The sequence below is a fragment of the Ptychodera flava genome, chromosome 1, assembly GCF_041260155.1.
Source record: "Ptychodera flava strain L36383 chromosome 1, AS_Pfla_20210202, whole genome shotgun sequence".
NCBI classification, from domain to species: domain Eukaryota; kingdom Metazoa; phylum Hemichordata; class Enteropneusta; family Ptychoderidae; genus Ptychodera; species Ptychodera flava.
The window spans coordinates 48,197,848-48,215,306 of NC_091928.1; the positions used below are offsets into that span (position 1 = coordinate 48,197,848).

The window sequence follows — 17,459 nt, forward strand, 5'->3', positions numbered from 1 at the left end:
AACTTTGTATTTATATGCGATATGGCAGCATATAACCATACGATATGTGATGGGGTCGCACGTTCGTCGTGGCAAAATCTCGGATCGAGCTCAGCACTCAGCGTAGAAATCGATACTCGTAGTAAAATGGCATTATCGTCCCCATTTTGTTTTGTTTTGGGTTATTCTATCGAGACGTCGATAGTTGGAGCTCGGAAATATGATGTTTTGGGTATGTAATTAGCTTGTGTGTAAAGCCTCGTGTATCAGGGTGTGCGTCAATTCTGTTACTAGTGTTAGAGTTACCTCACCATGGATGGGCTACGTGAACTGAGGATGACCCCTGTCTGAAGCTGTGTCGCCCTCACAGACTAAGGTTTTGCATGTCAGGTATAGGAATACGATGTTTTCAAAAAAACATACACATTTTTAGGAATATATTGTTAATACAAGGTTTCGCTATTGGGGCTGCATTTTAACCAACACACTTTTGAGGCCGATAGTTTACAACAGTGTTGAATCTAGGATCTTAGGATTGGGGGACATTTGGGCCCACTGCCTTAAATTTTGGGGACATTTTCAAAATTTGGGGGACAATTTTTTGGCAGCAATTTTGCATATTAATCTGCATATTAATATTGTCTATGAAGTCTTTGTACATCTATTCAAGAATATAATTGTTTTGAATAAATGGATAATGGTTGCACAACTGTTGGTATATTTGTCGATCTTAAAAAGGCATTTGACACTATCAACCATGATATACTTTTACAAAAACTCGAATTTTATGGAATAAGAGGTCACCCACTACTTTGGTTAGAAATTACTTTGAAAATCGCAAACATTCAGTTGTAATAGATGGAAAAGCGTCAGAACCACGTCAAATTACATGTGGAGTTCCACAGGGTTCCATTCTAGGGCCAACTCTTTTTTTGATATATATCAATATGACATCAATAACTCTACTAGCTACTTTAATTTCAGACTTTTTGCTGATGACACAAATGTTTTTAAATCTTTAGACTCTCAAAAACTACATCTCAACCATATAAATAGTGAATTTCATAAAGTCAATGACTGGTGCATGGCGAACAAATTAACTGTTAATGCAGAAAAAACTAATTACATGGTAGTTAAAACACGTCAAAAACGTGTAACTTTACACGGTAATTTATACCTTGGAAATCAACAGATTAAGGAAGTTTCATCAGCTAGTTATCTTGGTGTAACAATTGACAGTTCCCTTTCCTGGAAACCACACATTAAGAATGTGATAAATAAAATAACCCCCAAAGTTGGAATCATCTCACGTCTTCGACATTTCGTTCCAAAGTTTATCCTACTTCAACTCTACAATGCCTTCATTCTACCACACTTAACGTACTGCTTAGAAATATGGGGAAATACTTACACTACTTTCCTTGAACCTATTTACCGCCTACAAAAAAAATTGTCCGTTTGATTAGTTTTTCTGATTTTCATGCCCACTCAAATCCCCTCTTTCGTCAACTAAACATCCTTCATATTTTTAGATAAGTAATTACTGTTCTTGCCTTTTTGTTTTTGATTTCAAAAATAACGGTTTTCCAATCACTATTAACAATTGTTTTGAACTTCCTCGCCATGGGTACTCTACACGATCAGTAGAGCATAGCAATTATTGTATTCCTACAACAAGGCTTACAGTCACACAACACAACATTAAGTATGCAGCAATTAAACATTGGAATTCTCTACCTTCTTCATTTAAGCAAATAACGTGTAGACAAAGGTTCAAAGTAGAATTAAGAAACTACTTAATGAACATATAACAATATGTATCTTTTTTCTTGAGTTGTTTATGTATCTAATGTATTTTATTTCCTCTATCTCCGATATGTATTTTTGTCTTACTTGAGCCCTTTATGGCATCATCGTTTGCAGTTTTTAGCTGAGTAGTGGGCCATGGACTCGACTAGTCCTTATGGACTATTTCTGTGGTCCAAACCAGATAAAGTCATACTTTCAAAGTGACTGTAATATTTTTCTTGTAATTGTCCGTTTATCTGGTTGAATAAACAATTCATTCATACTTGTACACAAGGTCAGACCAGAAAGCAACGCATAGAAGGCCAGGAATTTTTGAATTCTGGCATATGAGAATAATCAAATATTAAAAGAAAAAGAGATGGCGTTACCATGCTTGATTTTCTAAATTTTTACATTCTCATTGTAAAATATAACGAAAGTAAAATTTGAACAGTAAACTGACTCTAATTTAAATGCAAATATGTTCGACTAAATTGATTTATTTTTACCAAATTTGCAATTATCAAACCCAAAATTTCAGAGATTAAAACGTTTATTTTATGGAATATTTTGTCAATTCTGAGCAGCATCTAAGTCGTATATTTCGAAAAAATATTTTGTGTAGGTCACTGTGCTCAGTTTTTCACAATTTGGCGAAATGTAGCCGGGAATTCTCAATTTGCATACGCTCTCATGATGGTCATTTTGTGACTGTGCTATTCAACTCAGTGGTGCGCTATTGACCTTACCTGGCCAGAGTTGGATTACTGAAGTCGGCTTAGACTGATAAATCCAAAAAGTCCACTGATGCGTTTGAAAATTAATCAACTCTACAAGTTGCTAATAACAGGTAGTGTCGAATACTGCGAGCACAGAACTACCCAATACATGTTTATTTTTACATTGCGCGCATCCCTAATAAATATGCGGTTATATATGGTAAGGGGGGGATTTGAAAAATGTAGATCACATAGACGGCGGGGGACTTGAAAGTTTTTGAGGGGATCTGAAAACAAATGATTTCAATCCAGCCATGATCCCCCCCCGCTTTCTTTGTTAACGCTGCCTAAAAGGTTCAAACGATCCGAAAGTGCATTGATAGCCGGGCCAACGGGATACTCTTCGGGTGCTTGGGAACGTGTCAGTGAATCTGGCCCTCTTTTCCATGTCGGTTTACCATCTAATACACAGTCGCACGACGGCCTCTGTATCGTATGCATTATAAAAAGTACTTGGCCCACTGAAAGTACTACTTTTCATACAAGAGCGGCCGGCCATCGCCGTGTATTGAACCTTAAGCGACTGTAATCTATTTTGTACCTACCCGCTAAAAGATTTCTTGCTATTTATCCAAATTACAGCCGTTTGACGTGTTTTTGTGTTCCATATAAAATCCAACCCTGCGCACGATTCCCAGCGTTATACGGTGGTGGGAGGCCGTAAAACGCCGGGCCTGCTGCCGCGCGTGGCGTGGGTCCTGGTCTCGCGTATCGCCCTGTTCATTGCTGTTGTCAAACAATAATATATGACGTCATTCATCATCCCGGTACGATGTAAATATTCATGAGCTGATACTTGTATGTCACGCGCTAAAGGTCACAAGACAACGAGATCACCAGGTGACTGTCATGTCACCGGCCGACTTGAGCAAGACGATAAGTGTTTTGTCCTCCGGTTGTGTCAGACTTGTTGACTTGTCAACGACCGCATTAGTTAACGATCGAAGGTTACACTGTGTGAACCCTGCTCTTGCGTTTTGCGGTAGGCTTCGTCAGTTAACATGAACTTTTCAAAAGGCTTCGCCGTGTTCTGTGCGGTTTGTTTACATTTCTCGGCGGGGTTGTCCGCACTGGCCCAACAATGGAACCTTCAGCTCCCCCTACCCGTCGACGATACCAGGATAGCTGATGACTTCGGTAAAGTGATCGGGTTACGGAACGAGGAAGCTCTGCGACAGCTCGTCTACGATACGACGGTGGGTCTCAGCTTGCAAAGCATCGCCGGCAGTTCAGCCGCCATTTTATCCGGTTTGACGTCAGTCAACATCAGCGAGCGCTGTGTGAACGACACCCGCCAATATTTCGATGATATTTTGGCACGTAAACTTTACGCCCTCAAAAGTAAGTCCAAGGGTTGAATATTCCTTCGATATAAATTGATACCCAATAACATCAATCCGCTCCTGTTTCTGAGAAAAGTTGTCACTCAGTCACGCTTGACAGTGTTGGCTTTGAATTCAGGTCAAAACTAGTCTTTTAGCCCACTTTAAACCCCACATGGAGTTTCGCAAAGGAAATGGTCCTCTGGGTAAATTTGACCAGTATTGCCTGGGAAAAAGTCTTCTAGATATTATTGTACTGTATGCAAAAACCCACTACCCTTGCCGCAGTTCTCATCCCAGACTTACCAATACTGCAGATCACGTGTTTCGTTTTGGTGCGTTCTTGATGATGATGACCACAATCTAGTTCTTACTTTACTGCTTAGGCCTATCACTTAAATATCAAACCGACAGCCTAACATAACATAAAATGACACATATAATGTCATGTAATAAATACATGTAGTTTGTATTGATAAGGGCTCTGAGACCGTAAACGCGAAGTAGAACTTGTCAAAATGAATTGCCTCGGTCGATCTGTATTGTATATCAACTGTCCCAACTCACTGTGTCATAGCTCTTCTAGGTATGGTTTGCTACCCAAAAAAATATTTTCAACTTGTTCTCGCTGTCTAGTCATGACGTTGGGAATGACCACGTCGCACGTGTCGACACAATGCAAACTATAGTAGCTGGGTAACGTGTACTTGTCCATCTTTAGCTTTTTTCACGCCTGCCATCGGCTGTCAGTTTTTGATGGCAATGTCACCAAAGAATAAATATCCAGCAAATTGTTGAGCTACTTAAGTGGACTTTTGGTTTTATTATGTCATGACAGTGTTCGATTCGATCGCCAAACCACCAGCAGGGATATTTGAAGGCAACTTTCAGTGGGTCGGTGCGCCTGAAGAGTGTCGTGGCGTAGATGACGGCCCGGGCTTTAAAGGCAAATATTGCCAGACCTTCTTCCCTTTGAGCAAAGCGGTAAGTCTTGGTCAGTCATTACATCTTGTACGGATGTTCAGTACTCTGATTTCGACCACACGTTGTTACCCTGTGTGTTGGTGATTGTTTGCTCGTATATACATAAATTATATTTATCAATATTTTCGAAATTGCTAACACTATGTATCCCGATAATTAATCTTCAGCCGTCTTCTAAAGTAAGACCAAATGCGCAAGAAATAGTATATGAATGTGTGGTAAACCCGTCAACTCTAAATTTGTTTTTCATGTAAATCGTAAATTCACCAAACAAGGCCCGGCCCGGCCTCATCAGCAATAATTGTTGACATTCCATCAGATGTAATTTTAAAGTAATACTTTTGTTGCCAGTCTTCGGTTTGTGAATTATTGTTCCTTATCGTCCTTCAGAAATCATGCAAAAATACCAGGTAGCTTGCTTGCCAACATAGCCACTATTTGCGTGGTGTCAAAAATTATTGTTGCCAATTAAATAGTCTTGACTAGAATTAATTTATCAACGATAATATTACATATTGTACATAATTTGTTGGAAAAAAACTTGTACTTTATATTCTAATATTTAGGATACAGAAAAATATCATAACTTGAGTAGCGTTACATTAATGCAGCAATACAGAAATTGTAAAAAGGTCGTTGACTCCCTGAGTAAGGTCACCTAAGGACAATAACAACTGAACTCAGAACTGTTTTGTCATTGTCATGCAGGTGTCACCAATACTTGGCGGTTTGTTTTACGGTGTGTGTGCCCCTGACACTTGTCAGCCCTATGAGATTTTGGAAATCTTTAATAGAGGTGAGTTGTTGAAGCCGAACTTCACAAAGTTTAACCTACCATGCGGATATAAATCAGTAGCAGGACCGGACCTTGGCGACAACAAACCGTCTGAGGGCGTCCTCCATCGCCCTCTATTCCCTACTGTCATGCCTATAACTAGTACAGACGAAGTTTTTTGAACCGTATTTTGGCAGAACATCGATCTATCAACTGTGCTTTCAAGTGACAAAATTAATAGAGATGACGTCGTTACGATTTTATTTTGAGAGATTTGAATTCTCCAGTTATATCGGATTTGTACCTTGAACCAGAATGAAAGATTCATCGCGTGCCAGAGGGCGGCCGACAAATGCGTCATGCTCCGTCGAATTCCTTACTACAATAATGTTTTTTTGTCAAAACCAGAAGTATACGTTTACGAAGCGCAGTAAATACAAGAAGTTGGCATCATTTTACAGGTTTGGGACTGATTTCTATGCAGAGTCTTCAAGCGGTATCGGTCGTTTGCGCGGAGGAAGACCAGGAACTTACCACTGGTGCTATCGTCATGCTGTAAGTTGTATAATGTATTCATTGAAGTCATAGAGATTTGATAAAATTTATGGAGTCATATGGTGTCAATATCTGAAGAACGTGAATACGATGACTATTCCCTATCTACGATGAATCTCACATGGCTATCGCAAATTTGCATATAACCATATATGGCAAAACAAGCACGCCAGTCGTGTTAATAAAACGCAGCAGTTCTCAGTGTGCAGCAATAGCAGCGCACCAGTTTTTGCTCGGCTACCGAAAAGGAAGTTAGATCCCCGAATTCCTGACAATAATAATTGCAAAACACTGTATAAGCACTCGCTATAACATGTCGGGCGTTTATCTTTAGATGCACGGAGAGGAGTTTGAGATATCTGACACTTTGCCTTGACTTAGACTTAGTTCAAGTCAGTGGTTTAAGAATTCTCCCATGATTATGAGTGGAATGGACGCAATACAGGGAAGGCTCGAGTACTGGGGGGGGGGGGGGACGTGCCTCGAGTTATCCTCGAATTCATGTCTGAGTGAGTAGCCAGATCGCTCTCAGCCCGACTGCGCGATCCTACGACCGTGACGGTGTGATGATGGAGAAGATTGTGCTCATCAAAGTCAGATGTACGATAAACATAAACCATGGTCTGTTTCAAGGGACTTCTTTTTTCCATTCACCGACTTGAATCTAGACTGCCTCCGGTGCGGTCTGTCGATGTTCAGTCGCCGTGAAAGGATTCAAGTTTGGAGTTACACGTTTTGTGGAATACGCGATCCATGGTACGCTACCTATTCCCAGGATTTGTTTCCGTTCGGAGATCAACTGTACAAAGACACTCTAACACGAGTTTAAAGGCTTCCAGTCACTGAATAACTACCGACAGACTGTAGACATTATGAGGCGAAAAAAAGTAAAAAATCATAAAATTGTCATTCAGTACCGCAAATGACATATAAGTTGGCAGAATCAACAAATTACTAAGAGTCAGCAATTCTCTCTGATCATGAGATGTTATTTCGTAACAATACTAGGCGTATCTTAAGGTAAAGTGCGACGAATTCGGACGCGCACGCGGTTCAGAACGTTTCTGCGCAGATTTAACTCCAGCCTGCCGCAAATGGGTTATTTTGAAGCGCATGTATTTAACATCACCTGTCATTGTTGAAATTGCGCTTTTACCTAATTTTTTGACCCATTCTCGTAGAAATACATGTGACCTATAACCTTGTCATATTTTGACCCCTAGGAAGCTGGTTTTTATTCAATATGAGCGAAAAATTAACATTTCTCTCCCATTTACATGGCGCATATTACCCATTCACCTGGAGATATTGTAAAAAGTAGCGTGGTGACACCCTTTTATTAAAAGTGTAAACTAAATGGTATTATGTCAGGATTTTATTCGCCAAGTTTGGTCAAAATGACACCATTCAAAGCGACAGGAAGAAAGTTCGAAAATTATGCAGTTATTTAATTTCGATATCGTCATTTTGTAATCGATACTTATGTTAAAATTTCTTTACAAACATGATGGAAATTATACATTTGATAGATATGGATCTTAAGTCTTGGTATTTATTAAAATCAACTCATTTGCTAAGCGTTTTATAATTGCTTTCTTTAGTTTAAGTGAATTATATCATTTTTATTTATTTCTAACGACGCCATTTTAACACCCGTTTCCATGGAAACGAGCGTGGTGACCCCCATTTTTTATTTCAGTTTTGCACTTGCAAAACTTCCAAGAATATTTGTGCAAAGTTTCAAGAAAATGACACCACAACCCAATTTTGACGTAATTCGTAGTACTTCACCTTAAAGAGCAAATGTAGATTACGTTGTACAGTAAACATTGATCGTAATAAATGAGAACAGAAATTCCTTCACTTGAGGGGAGACGATATTACATAGTTGGAGTCGTGACTCTTTACCAAAGGGTCGTAGGTCGCAGTGCGCCGGAGCGCCCGCACGCGACGGAATCTTTCAGTCTATGACTCGGCTAAATTTGGTTCAAATTGGTGAATTGTTAAAAAATAAAATCATTTTTAATAGTTTCTCTTGTTTCTCTCCTATTTCATACAAATCTGTTGGAATTTGGTAGCCCGGGCCAGGTTTTCCAAGCGCTTGAAGGCGTTACCTTTGAGTCTGCGCAGTAGTGAGTTAGTTTCTGCCGGATGCATCCTGACTCAGCCAGAGTTCCCGTTTTGTAAACAAGTTTAAATTTTGTATTATTTTTGTAAGTGAGTTTTATAAATAAAGCCATCAACCTGAACTGCACCGGCGTATTTATTTACAAGTCTTATAGTCCCATGGTACCTCATCTTCACTTGCTGAGGTCTCTTGTCCGTGCATCTGCATACTCCCCCAATCAGAGTAGTGGGAAGTAAGCGGACGATGGTGGTACCTCCATATGACTACTATTCGCAACTAACAGGTTGGAGTAATTCTCCAGTTAAAGCAAACACGCTAAGGTTGACACTCCCAATTAAAATATCATTAGGTCTATGATAAACGTGAGATTTGTGAGATTTACTGTACGGTCTTTCTCGTCTCTGTTTGAGCGATGTGTTTGATCATGATAAATTTTATGGCTCTTTCAGCGCCATTGTTGGAGTACTGCTATTTCTGATGGTCGCGGGGACTGTGTACCAGCTTGTCATACACTTCGCCAACCGAAGACGGGGAGAACACGTGATGCCAGTGACGTTGCAGGATGACGTCAGAGAGGACGACGAAATCAGAACGTTGATCAAATCAGATCCAAAGAAGTTCGTTTATCGGCCAGGTATGTCGGAACTTCATCAATTCAGAAATGACAAACCACATATTCCTCAGTGGCTAACGTAAAGGAAGTGCGGTACCTTGCGTCTGTCACCGAAAACACGACACGACACCCCCAACCTTTAGGATTTCACTCCCCTCTAAATTTTTATCGTACTTTAAAAATTAAACCGAAAGTAAATGCTGTTTTGTTTTTCCAAGCCTATTTGAAATATATTGAGTTAGCCTTTAGCAATTTTAAATGTTTAAACACTTTTTATAAGTATATTCGAGTTACTCTCATGTTTCACCGGGATGTCGGACATACCACCTGCAGACTTGATATGAAAACTCCGAATAATCAGATCACGAGATTTTGACCAGTTCACGACATATATGCACAAACGGTAGCTAGTGTATAGATGTTGTGAACTGGTCAAAACCGAGTGGAACACCCTTTACGGAGGTGATTTATTGCAATTAGACCGTAACATTGTGTTGAAATTCTGGCTTGAAACATTAAAAGGGAAATTTCTCCTATAAGGGCTTGCGTGTGTTACAACCATGCTATATGACTAATATAGAACTGTTATTTTTACGTCTCGGCCAATCAGATCACTTTATTTGCTCCATCAATACACTGGTATGATATAAAAATGAATATTGCCCGCTTTCAAATATTTTATCTTTCGGCATTGGCACACATTACATTTATACAAATGCCGAAATTATAATGGCGATTCAGTGAATCAGTGTCAATCGCGCATATGATGGTGAAATGCAGGGCTTGTTTCACAATGTCACAATTTTCGTTTGGAAAAGGTATTGTTGGTCAGTGCCTTCTGGCGTTTTCTGTCCTGGAGAATGGTCGTAAGATACTGGACACAAGACACGCTGCGGGCACGCTGGCTGCTATACACGGTATACGAGTACTCAGTATGTGGTGGGTTATACTGGGACACAGCTACGCGTTTCCCCTCGGAGTTTTAGGTAAGATGCTTTTTTAAACCGTGTTTAGAATCTTTATCACAATCAGCCGTTTTATTTCAGCGGGATTCAAATGCTACATTAACTAATGTCTTTCCACTCCAGTTTATCTAAGGGTGTCGAGCCATTGAATTTTTATCTAAACTTTTTATTTTTTTGTCATTGAAGATGAATTAATGCTGTGAAAAACGAGTGAAAAAATATACAAGTCACTAAACTAGTTTTCTAGTTATGAGTTGTCAAATCATAAGCACACATCTCCGGATTTTTAAAAGTCACTAATTTAAAATTAGGTTTCATGTGCTCCATATACTTCATTTGAACAAAATATGATGTAATCCTTTCATTCATCGTTGTATTTCTTTCAAGTTACGAAAACCTGAATCCTGATCTCCATCACGTAATTTATGGTCAAACCATTCTCTGCCTTTTGTGTCAAAGGGACAACAATAAAATAATAAGCTTACTAAACTCTCATATATTATCAAAATGTTCATATTTCTAGACCAACCTTTTTATTTTCACAAATATAAAGACTATTTGTTGAGTAATATCGGTGTCACCAGAGTATCATCTGCATAATATTAATCAGTATACATCACTTCGCATCCCCCGGCGCCCAGTGGACAGTTCATTTCAGCAGTTTTGAAATATTACTGATTTGTCATACTTCTAAAAGAGTTATTTTACTTTACATTATATTCATCTGATGACTTGCAAATAGCATTCTACAGTCCGTTAAAACAGAAAAAAAAATAAAATCAAGACCATCAGAGCATTAGTACGCATCACCCATGATGCACTGCAAGATGCGATATGTTCCTTACAGAAAAAAGTGATTAGTAGAAAAGGCTCAATCTTAAGTGAAAACGAACCCAACGTATGATTTTCATTTTGTCATATATTTACAATTGTGTCATATGTGTGCATGCGTACTTTTAACTATCTCTTTTGATGGTATTACTGTTCTGATGTACTATGATTCAAGAGGCTCGATAACCGTGAATCAACACAGAACATTTCTGTGGACGTCCATATTGATAAACAAATACCACACTTGCCTCAAAGGTGATAAATGCCGGTATCTTACAGCTAAGATGACGGTGCGGGCGCGTTTGTATTGAAAGTTGCTTCGCAATTTTGAGTGTTCAATTGCAGATTTTACCACCAATTAATTGCGTGGACAGATTTTTTGTACTCTGAAAACCTCACAGTTGTGCAACCTTGGACGTCATTTACGTTTTCAACGTCTGTTCTGTAGAGCGCCGAACAGGGAATGTAATTATTTTAAAATTCACTGAAATGTCGATAACATCACACACAGAGAGGGTGAATTTACGTTCATCAAATTCTGTGATAAGACCAAATTCTAGGGATGAACCCTGCCTTTAATCTATCGTTATCAACAAGACGATCGTAACTTGAGATAAAAGTCTCCGTCAGCAAATCTAAGCAACTTACGGGATTCCATTTCAAGGCGCAAGTGAGCTCAACAGATTTAATGTGCATCATCAAGATTAGTCTGCTTAAGATTAAAATAACTTGAAGCAATGTGAGGAATTCAACCAATTTTCCTGCATTTTTTTCAGACAATTTTAATGCTCTTGCTACGAGCGTTCTGAAGAGATTCACCTTCCAGGCCATCAGCAATGCCACGTTTTCTGTCGACACTTTTTTCTTCCTAAGGTAAGTCAATATGACCCGTGGGACATTGAATTTTGTCAAGATATTATACCAGTTCGGGTCCTTACCAAATATATTAAATATCTTCACGTGAAGAATGTTTACCAGATGAAGAAATTTATTTCAAAACGAGGCTAAATTTTAACCCCGGCTCAGTATTGGTGGCTACATACTTAAATGCACAAAATTCGATTCCTGTACAGTTGAGAGCATGAATAATCCGATGTGTATGGGTATAAAGAAACGATAATACTTATTGTTGAAACCAACAAACAATTTAGTTTTAGTGGGGCGGCCGTTTTACATCGGCTTCGACTCATTGGCTTTGACTTGTCGCTTAGAAAAAGCCGAGGTTAAGGTCATACATAGCAAAAATTCTAATTTACCATATTTGGTAAGTTGCCGAACTGTACAGGGGTGATCCTGCAAATAGCCTCTCTCAGTCCTTTCACCGACAAGTGCACATTCGTATGTACCTAGACTATTCAAGTTGTTAGAATATACAATTAAGACTGCTTATTTTTTCCCGTTTTTCGTTCTCAGTGGTTTATTAGTCACATATTTAACGTTGCGGGAGCTAAAAGAAGGCAGAGGTGTGAATTGGTTTATATTTTATGCCCATAGGTTTTGGAGGTGAGTCTTTCTCTAGTTGTCAAAATTAGAGTGAAAGGGATGAGATGGGTTTTCTTTTCAAATAAAAATGCGGGTTGATGGATGATTTGAAACCAATGTACTCAGAGAGAGAGAGAGAGAGAGAGAGAGAGAGAGAGAGAGAGAGAGAGAGAGAGAGAGAGAGAGAGAGAGAGAGAGAGAGAGGGAGGGGGAGTTCTTGAAGGAGTACAACTGTACGTTGTGTGTCACCTTTATCCCAGAACAAATAACTTCATGGAACTTTGAAAGTTTAACAAAGGAGTGAAGGAGTTAAGTTGTAATACAATTTTCTCCTCCGCAGATTGACGCCAATGTACATGTTTGTTATATTTGTGTCTACGTATTTGGTGCCATACTTCGGTAATGGCCCATACAAAACATTGATACACGTGAACGAGGATCCATGCGTGAAATATTGGTGGACAAACCTCCTGTATATAAATAACCTGGTTCCCTGGCCTGCCACAACGCAGGTAAGTACATTGCTGCTTCTGTGTATAGTGACCAAGTTTAGAGTGCAGTGTTTTCTCTGCATGTTCACTGAAGGGGGCAATTTCTGCCCCATTCATCAAACTTTTTGGGCAGACTTGACATTTTAGGGGGGCAGAAACAATAGCAAATTTACAGGTCATCACACTTTGCGCTTAGGTCACCGTCATATTGGCGTATATTGCTTGCTTTGTTTTGAGCGCAATTTTCCCGCTGTCAGTAACTTTTAAAGGGTAGAAAATAGCTCGAAATGCGCAATTTGCGCAATCGCGCAGTCAAGAGAAAACCCTGCATGAAGAGTATATGTAGTTTTGACCACGTTTAGATGCGTTTAATCCTTATCTCTGCCAAGTTGCAAAGCGTTCGCTTTTTTTATTACCCTGAAGAGTGCTGTGTTCGTCTGACAGTTACTACTCTTCTTTTGATTTTTCAGTGTTACGGGGTTGCTTGGTATCTCGCTAACGACATGCAGTTTCACATCATCAGCCCGATTATAATATTGCTGCTGTACAAGTGAGTCCATGCATTGCAGTAGTTTATTAGCTTTGTCAACCGCGAAATCCTCCTCCACAAATTCTCAAATCTATGAAGGCCTATGTTGTGTTTCTGTAATATGCAAACATCAGCAAAGATGCTTCACATCTGAGAGATTGAAATCAATGACAAGTATCATGTTTGATACGCGGGCGTGATCGGATGGTGGGCGTGTTTGGAAACTCTAATTCGTAAGCTTAATCACCCTATGAGTGGCTGAAGTCGAACACACTGTGTGACGCAATTCCCCTCGGATTATATATATTCAAAAGGAAACGACGATAAAGAATTGTCTTTTTCCACCCCGCTGTTAGTGACACGGGGCTCGTCAGATGGGTTTATTCTCAATCGGCGTCCATCGTACATCCCATTGATATCCGTTAGTGCAAATAATGACTGTTGAGATAATCTTCATCCGATTGTTGTATTCGAATTGGCTCAGTAGAGTTACGTCACTTTTCTTGGAATATGTACCTACGCCCCTTTTGGCTGTCATTTCAACAAACGATTTCATGGAGCGTTTACGTGTCCATGTTTATCCTATTTTGGTGAATTCGTTAAATTCCAAGTGATGAAGTATTATCCAGTGTGCGGAGGAAATTGTGAGGAATAATTTCAGTCTGTAATTTCATAATGTTTTTGGCCTTACTAACATAGCTGTCAATTCTTTGGCATTCACTAACCTTGCAGGTTACCACCCATTGGATATGGTGTCCTCTCATTTCTCCTGTGTGGTTGCCTAGCTACCAGAGCGGGTTTAGGCGTGCATTACGATCTAACGTCAATGTCGTACAATCCGTAAGTACCTCATTGCGCAAAATCAAAACGAGGCTGTCCGAGATCCTTGTCCTCACATTTGTGGGTCAGGCAGAAGAGAATGTAGGTTTCCATGTTCTTGTCCATCGCGCTTTTAATATTGAATTCGTAACGAATGATAATTCAGCACAACAGCTTTAATACAAACACAGTATACATTGGAACAGAGAGAACCCGTCACATTCAAATCATCAAATACACAAGAATGCGTTTCATAACCTTTGTAGAATGTAGCAAGTGTAAGATTTCCTTCAGTACAATATATCTTTTTTGAAAGTGCGGGGAGGATATGTTCTGACTTATCCTGCATGTTGGTTTAACAATTGCATGAATACCAAACGATATCTTGCTATTTCTTTCCTTTTTAAAGTCCATACACCAATTTTGTGTCGTCTGTGTATTACTACACCAAACCATGGACTAGAATCGCAACATACATTGTCGGAATGTTTGTCGGCTGCTTATTGGTCAAGACCAACTGCCAAGTAAAGATGAACAAGGTAAGGTAACTCTTTCCAATATAAACGCTTATTGCCCTGTGGGTGGTGGGCGCTCGATACTTGAATTACTTCAAAGTTCGGTATGTTGACAGAGTTGATTCAGCGAGTAGTATAAGCAAATTGACTCGAATTAGCAACCATCTGTAACATATAAGGACGAAAAATAGAGAATTTCTGCCAGCTTTCTTTACATTTTATACCGAACAGGTCATTAATTTGTTATGTTGGTTGGCGGCATGGGTTATCGCTCTGGCTGTGCTGTATGGACTGTATGGAACCTTACATGGAGTGGTATTGTCACGCCCGGTTGATATATTTTATATGACCGTCTGTCGAGTGGCCTGGTGCGTCGCCATTGGCTGGCTGACATTTGCATGCTTGACCGGAAACGGAGGTAGTGTTTTATCTCATTATGTCATTAAGTTTCCTGAGTCTCCAGAAACCTGTTTTCTTGTCTCTTTTTACTGACAGTTAGGACTGCACAATACTTACACCTTTAATAAATTATGAAGCATATTCCATAATTCGGTGATTCCTTCATGCAGCACGTGACGTTTGGCCAAAGCAAGGTTGTGGCATTTCGCTCTACACATCCACTTACAATTGATTCATTATTTGAACGTTACTTAGAATAATGGTTTTTAGCGTCGACGGAATTTAATCCTAATCAAAAGTTATGCCATGTAATGTTTTTACGTAATTATCCTGGCTCAAGGTCCAATAAACACCATCCTGGCGTGGAAGGCGTGGATACCAATCAGTCGTCTGACGTACGCAGCCTATTTGGTTCATCCAATGGTTTTATTTATCTATCTGCAATACAGAGATAGACTCATACACGCCACCGATTTAGAGGAGGTAAGTGTACAAACTATTATATCTTATCATAATCTTTTACAGTGGGATAGTGAAGGTAAAATTAATGTCGGCATGTTGATAAAGCAACCTATACATGAAAACAACATACTACCAAGCGTTCTCAGGTGATAAACACTTCGGTCGATTGCAAATCTGTGCTGACTTTTGCAGGCTAGAACATCGACATTGTCCGTGGCGTACCATTTCTTGAAATTAAAAACGTCGGCACTTACTGATTCTCTTTAAAAAAGGGCACGACTTCACGATGATTATAGCGATTGCAAACATAACTTTAACCATGTAAAGAATTATTCATAGGCGTCTAAAGTTCAGGTCTCAAAACTGTTCCTGTGGCGTATCGAACTTCATGAGAGAGAGAGAGAGAGAGAGAGAGAGAGAGAGAGAGAGAGAGAGAGAGAGAGAGAGAGAGAGAGAGACAGACAGACAGACAGACAGACAGACAGACAGACAGACAGACAGACAGACAGAGAACTTAGATACAATGTATTAGTTGAAAAGCAATTCATTTTCAAATGTTGAAAACCAACTCCAATATGTTCCGTGCTTCGGTTATTTTAAGGTACTGTCAGTGAAAAAACCCCCCAAAGCTATATATATTATAGGCAGACAAGACGGACGATATTCCTTGTACGTTTTCCAAACTTGTTGAGTGTGGCGGCACCTATTAACTTATACTTCCTGTCTTCCTTGGATCAGATTTACATGTTCATATCAAGTCTTGTTATCACCTACTGCGCATCCTTTGTCGTGTCACTGATGACTGAAGCTCCAATGATGAAACTGGAGAGGATATTGCTGAAAAAAGACAACAGATAATGAAGACCCCATCTTCTCGTACTTACATCACACTACTTGCTGCAAGTAGAGTTTCAAAACAACTGAAAACGAGAACACGTTCTGCCTTAGCAGCGTTTTTACGATTATTTTGATAAAAATAATGTAGAGGATGTGTAATATGTGTAGACCACATGCACTACCTCTACTTAATGTATACTTACTCTTCGTATTTGATTAAAGATTTTAGATGATCAGTTGTTTAAGTACAATGACTGGATGTTAATCTCAGACCGAAGTGATTAGAAATTAAGAGAAAATATGAGAGAGAGAGAGAGAGAGAGAGAGAGAGAGAGAGAGAGAGAGAGAGAGAAGAGAGAGAGAGAGAGAGAGAGAGAGAGAGAGAGAGAGAGAGGGGGGGCGTTAGAGAGAGCGTTTCACGCTGTGCGCACTTTCCAGGTCCGTTACCGACGTGACCTCTCCCAGAAAGTATGATTCACAAAAAGTAACTGCTCTTTTCAAAATCTTTTGATCCTACAAAGTATTGTCGACAGGAAATTACTGTCTATTGGTCACATTGTAATGATACTGCTATGAGAAGTTAGAATATATCCATTTTGTAAATCTGTACAGCATGTTCAAATTTCTATCTATGATTTATTGATATCAATATTGTTAAGCTCTCATTTATGTGCCTTGGCCACATCCTGGTCGAACTCGCGTAATTTATATTCTTTATTAAAATATATGTTGAGGGAAAGTCATGGCAAAAGGGCGTCCGAAACGGACGATATCTTAAGTCAGAAACATGTAAAACCAATTGAAGAATTCAACATAGGTATTAATCGAGGACTCAGGGTAAGCTTTAATTAAAAAAAAAATCATCTCCTCTGAAAGTGCGGCCTTTTATCAATATGTTTTCTTTTTATATGTCTTACATAGGTGATCTAGAAATAGCACTGTTTTATTTGCTTTCATGAATAATAAATGGTTCCTCAACTAAGTCTCAATGATGTTACTACGTTGATCAGGTTGAAATTGATTCATTTTATTTCATATTATTTCTGGCAGGTGAACCTCTCATTCTAAACAAGGGGAGGAAAAATCCCTTAAACCAAACAGACAACTTAAGTAATACTGTAAAATACTACATAAAGCAGTACAGACAAAACAAAAAAGAGACTCTACCGAACCACTTTTCATGATAATGATAAAATCACAGCAAAC

At 39.2% G+C, this 17,459-nt stretch overlaps 1 protein-coding gene across 1 annotated transcript; it reads left to right on the forward strand.

Annotated features, from left to right (window-relative positions):
* Positions 1-3,340: 3,340 nt before the first annotated feature.
* LOC139139891 (nose resistant to fluoxetine protein 6-like) lies at positions 3,341-16,504 on the forward strand. Its single transcript, XM_070708861.1, has 15 exons — positions 3,341-3,887; positions 4,707-4,852; positions 5,561-5,648; positions 6,089-6,182; positions 8,760-8,944; positions 9,742-9,909; positions 11,496-11,592; positions 12,133-12,222; positions 12,542-12,713; positions 13,163-13,242; positions 13,954-14,061; positions 14,450-14,579; positions 14,787-14,973; positions 15,295-15,437; positions 16,155-16,504. The coding sequence occupies exons 1-15, from the start codon at positions 3,548-3,550 to the stop codon at positions 16,272-16,274; spliced, it is 2,148 nt and encodes a 715-aa protein (XP_070564962.1). The 5' UTR covers positions 3,341-3,547; the 3' UTR covers positions 16,275-16,504.
* The last annotated feature ends 955 nt before the right edge of the window (positions 16,505-17,459 follow it).

Coding starts and splice junctions, on each gene's coding strand:
- LOC139139891 (XM_070708861.1), top strand. CDS start 3,548: ATGAACTTTTCAAAAGGCTTCGCCGTGTTCTGTGCGGTTTGTTTACAT. Junction 11,593..12,132: donor GACACTTTTTTCTTCCTAAG/GTAAGTCAATAT, acceptor TTTCGTTCTCAG/TGGTTTATTAGTCACATATT. Junction 14,974..15,294: donor ATGCTTGACCGGAAACGGAG/GTAGTGTTTTAT, acceptor TCCTGGCTCAAG/GTCCAATAAACACCATCCTG.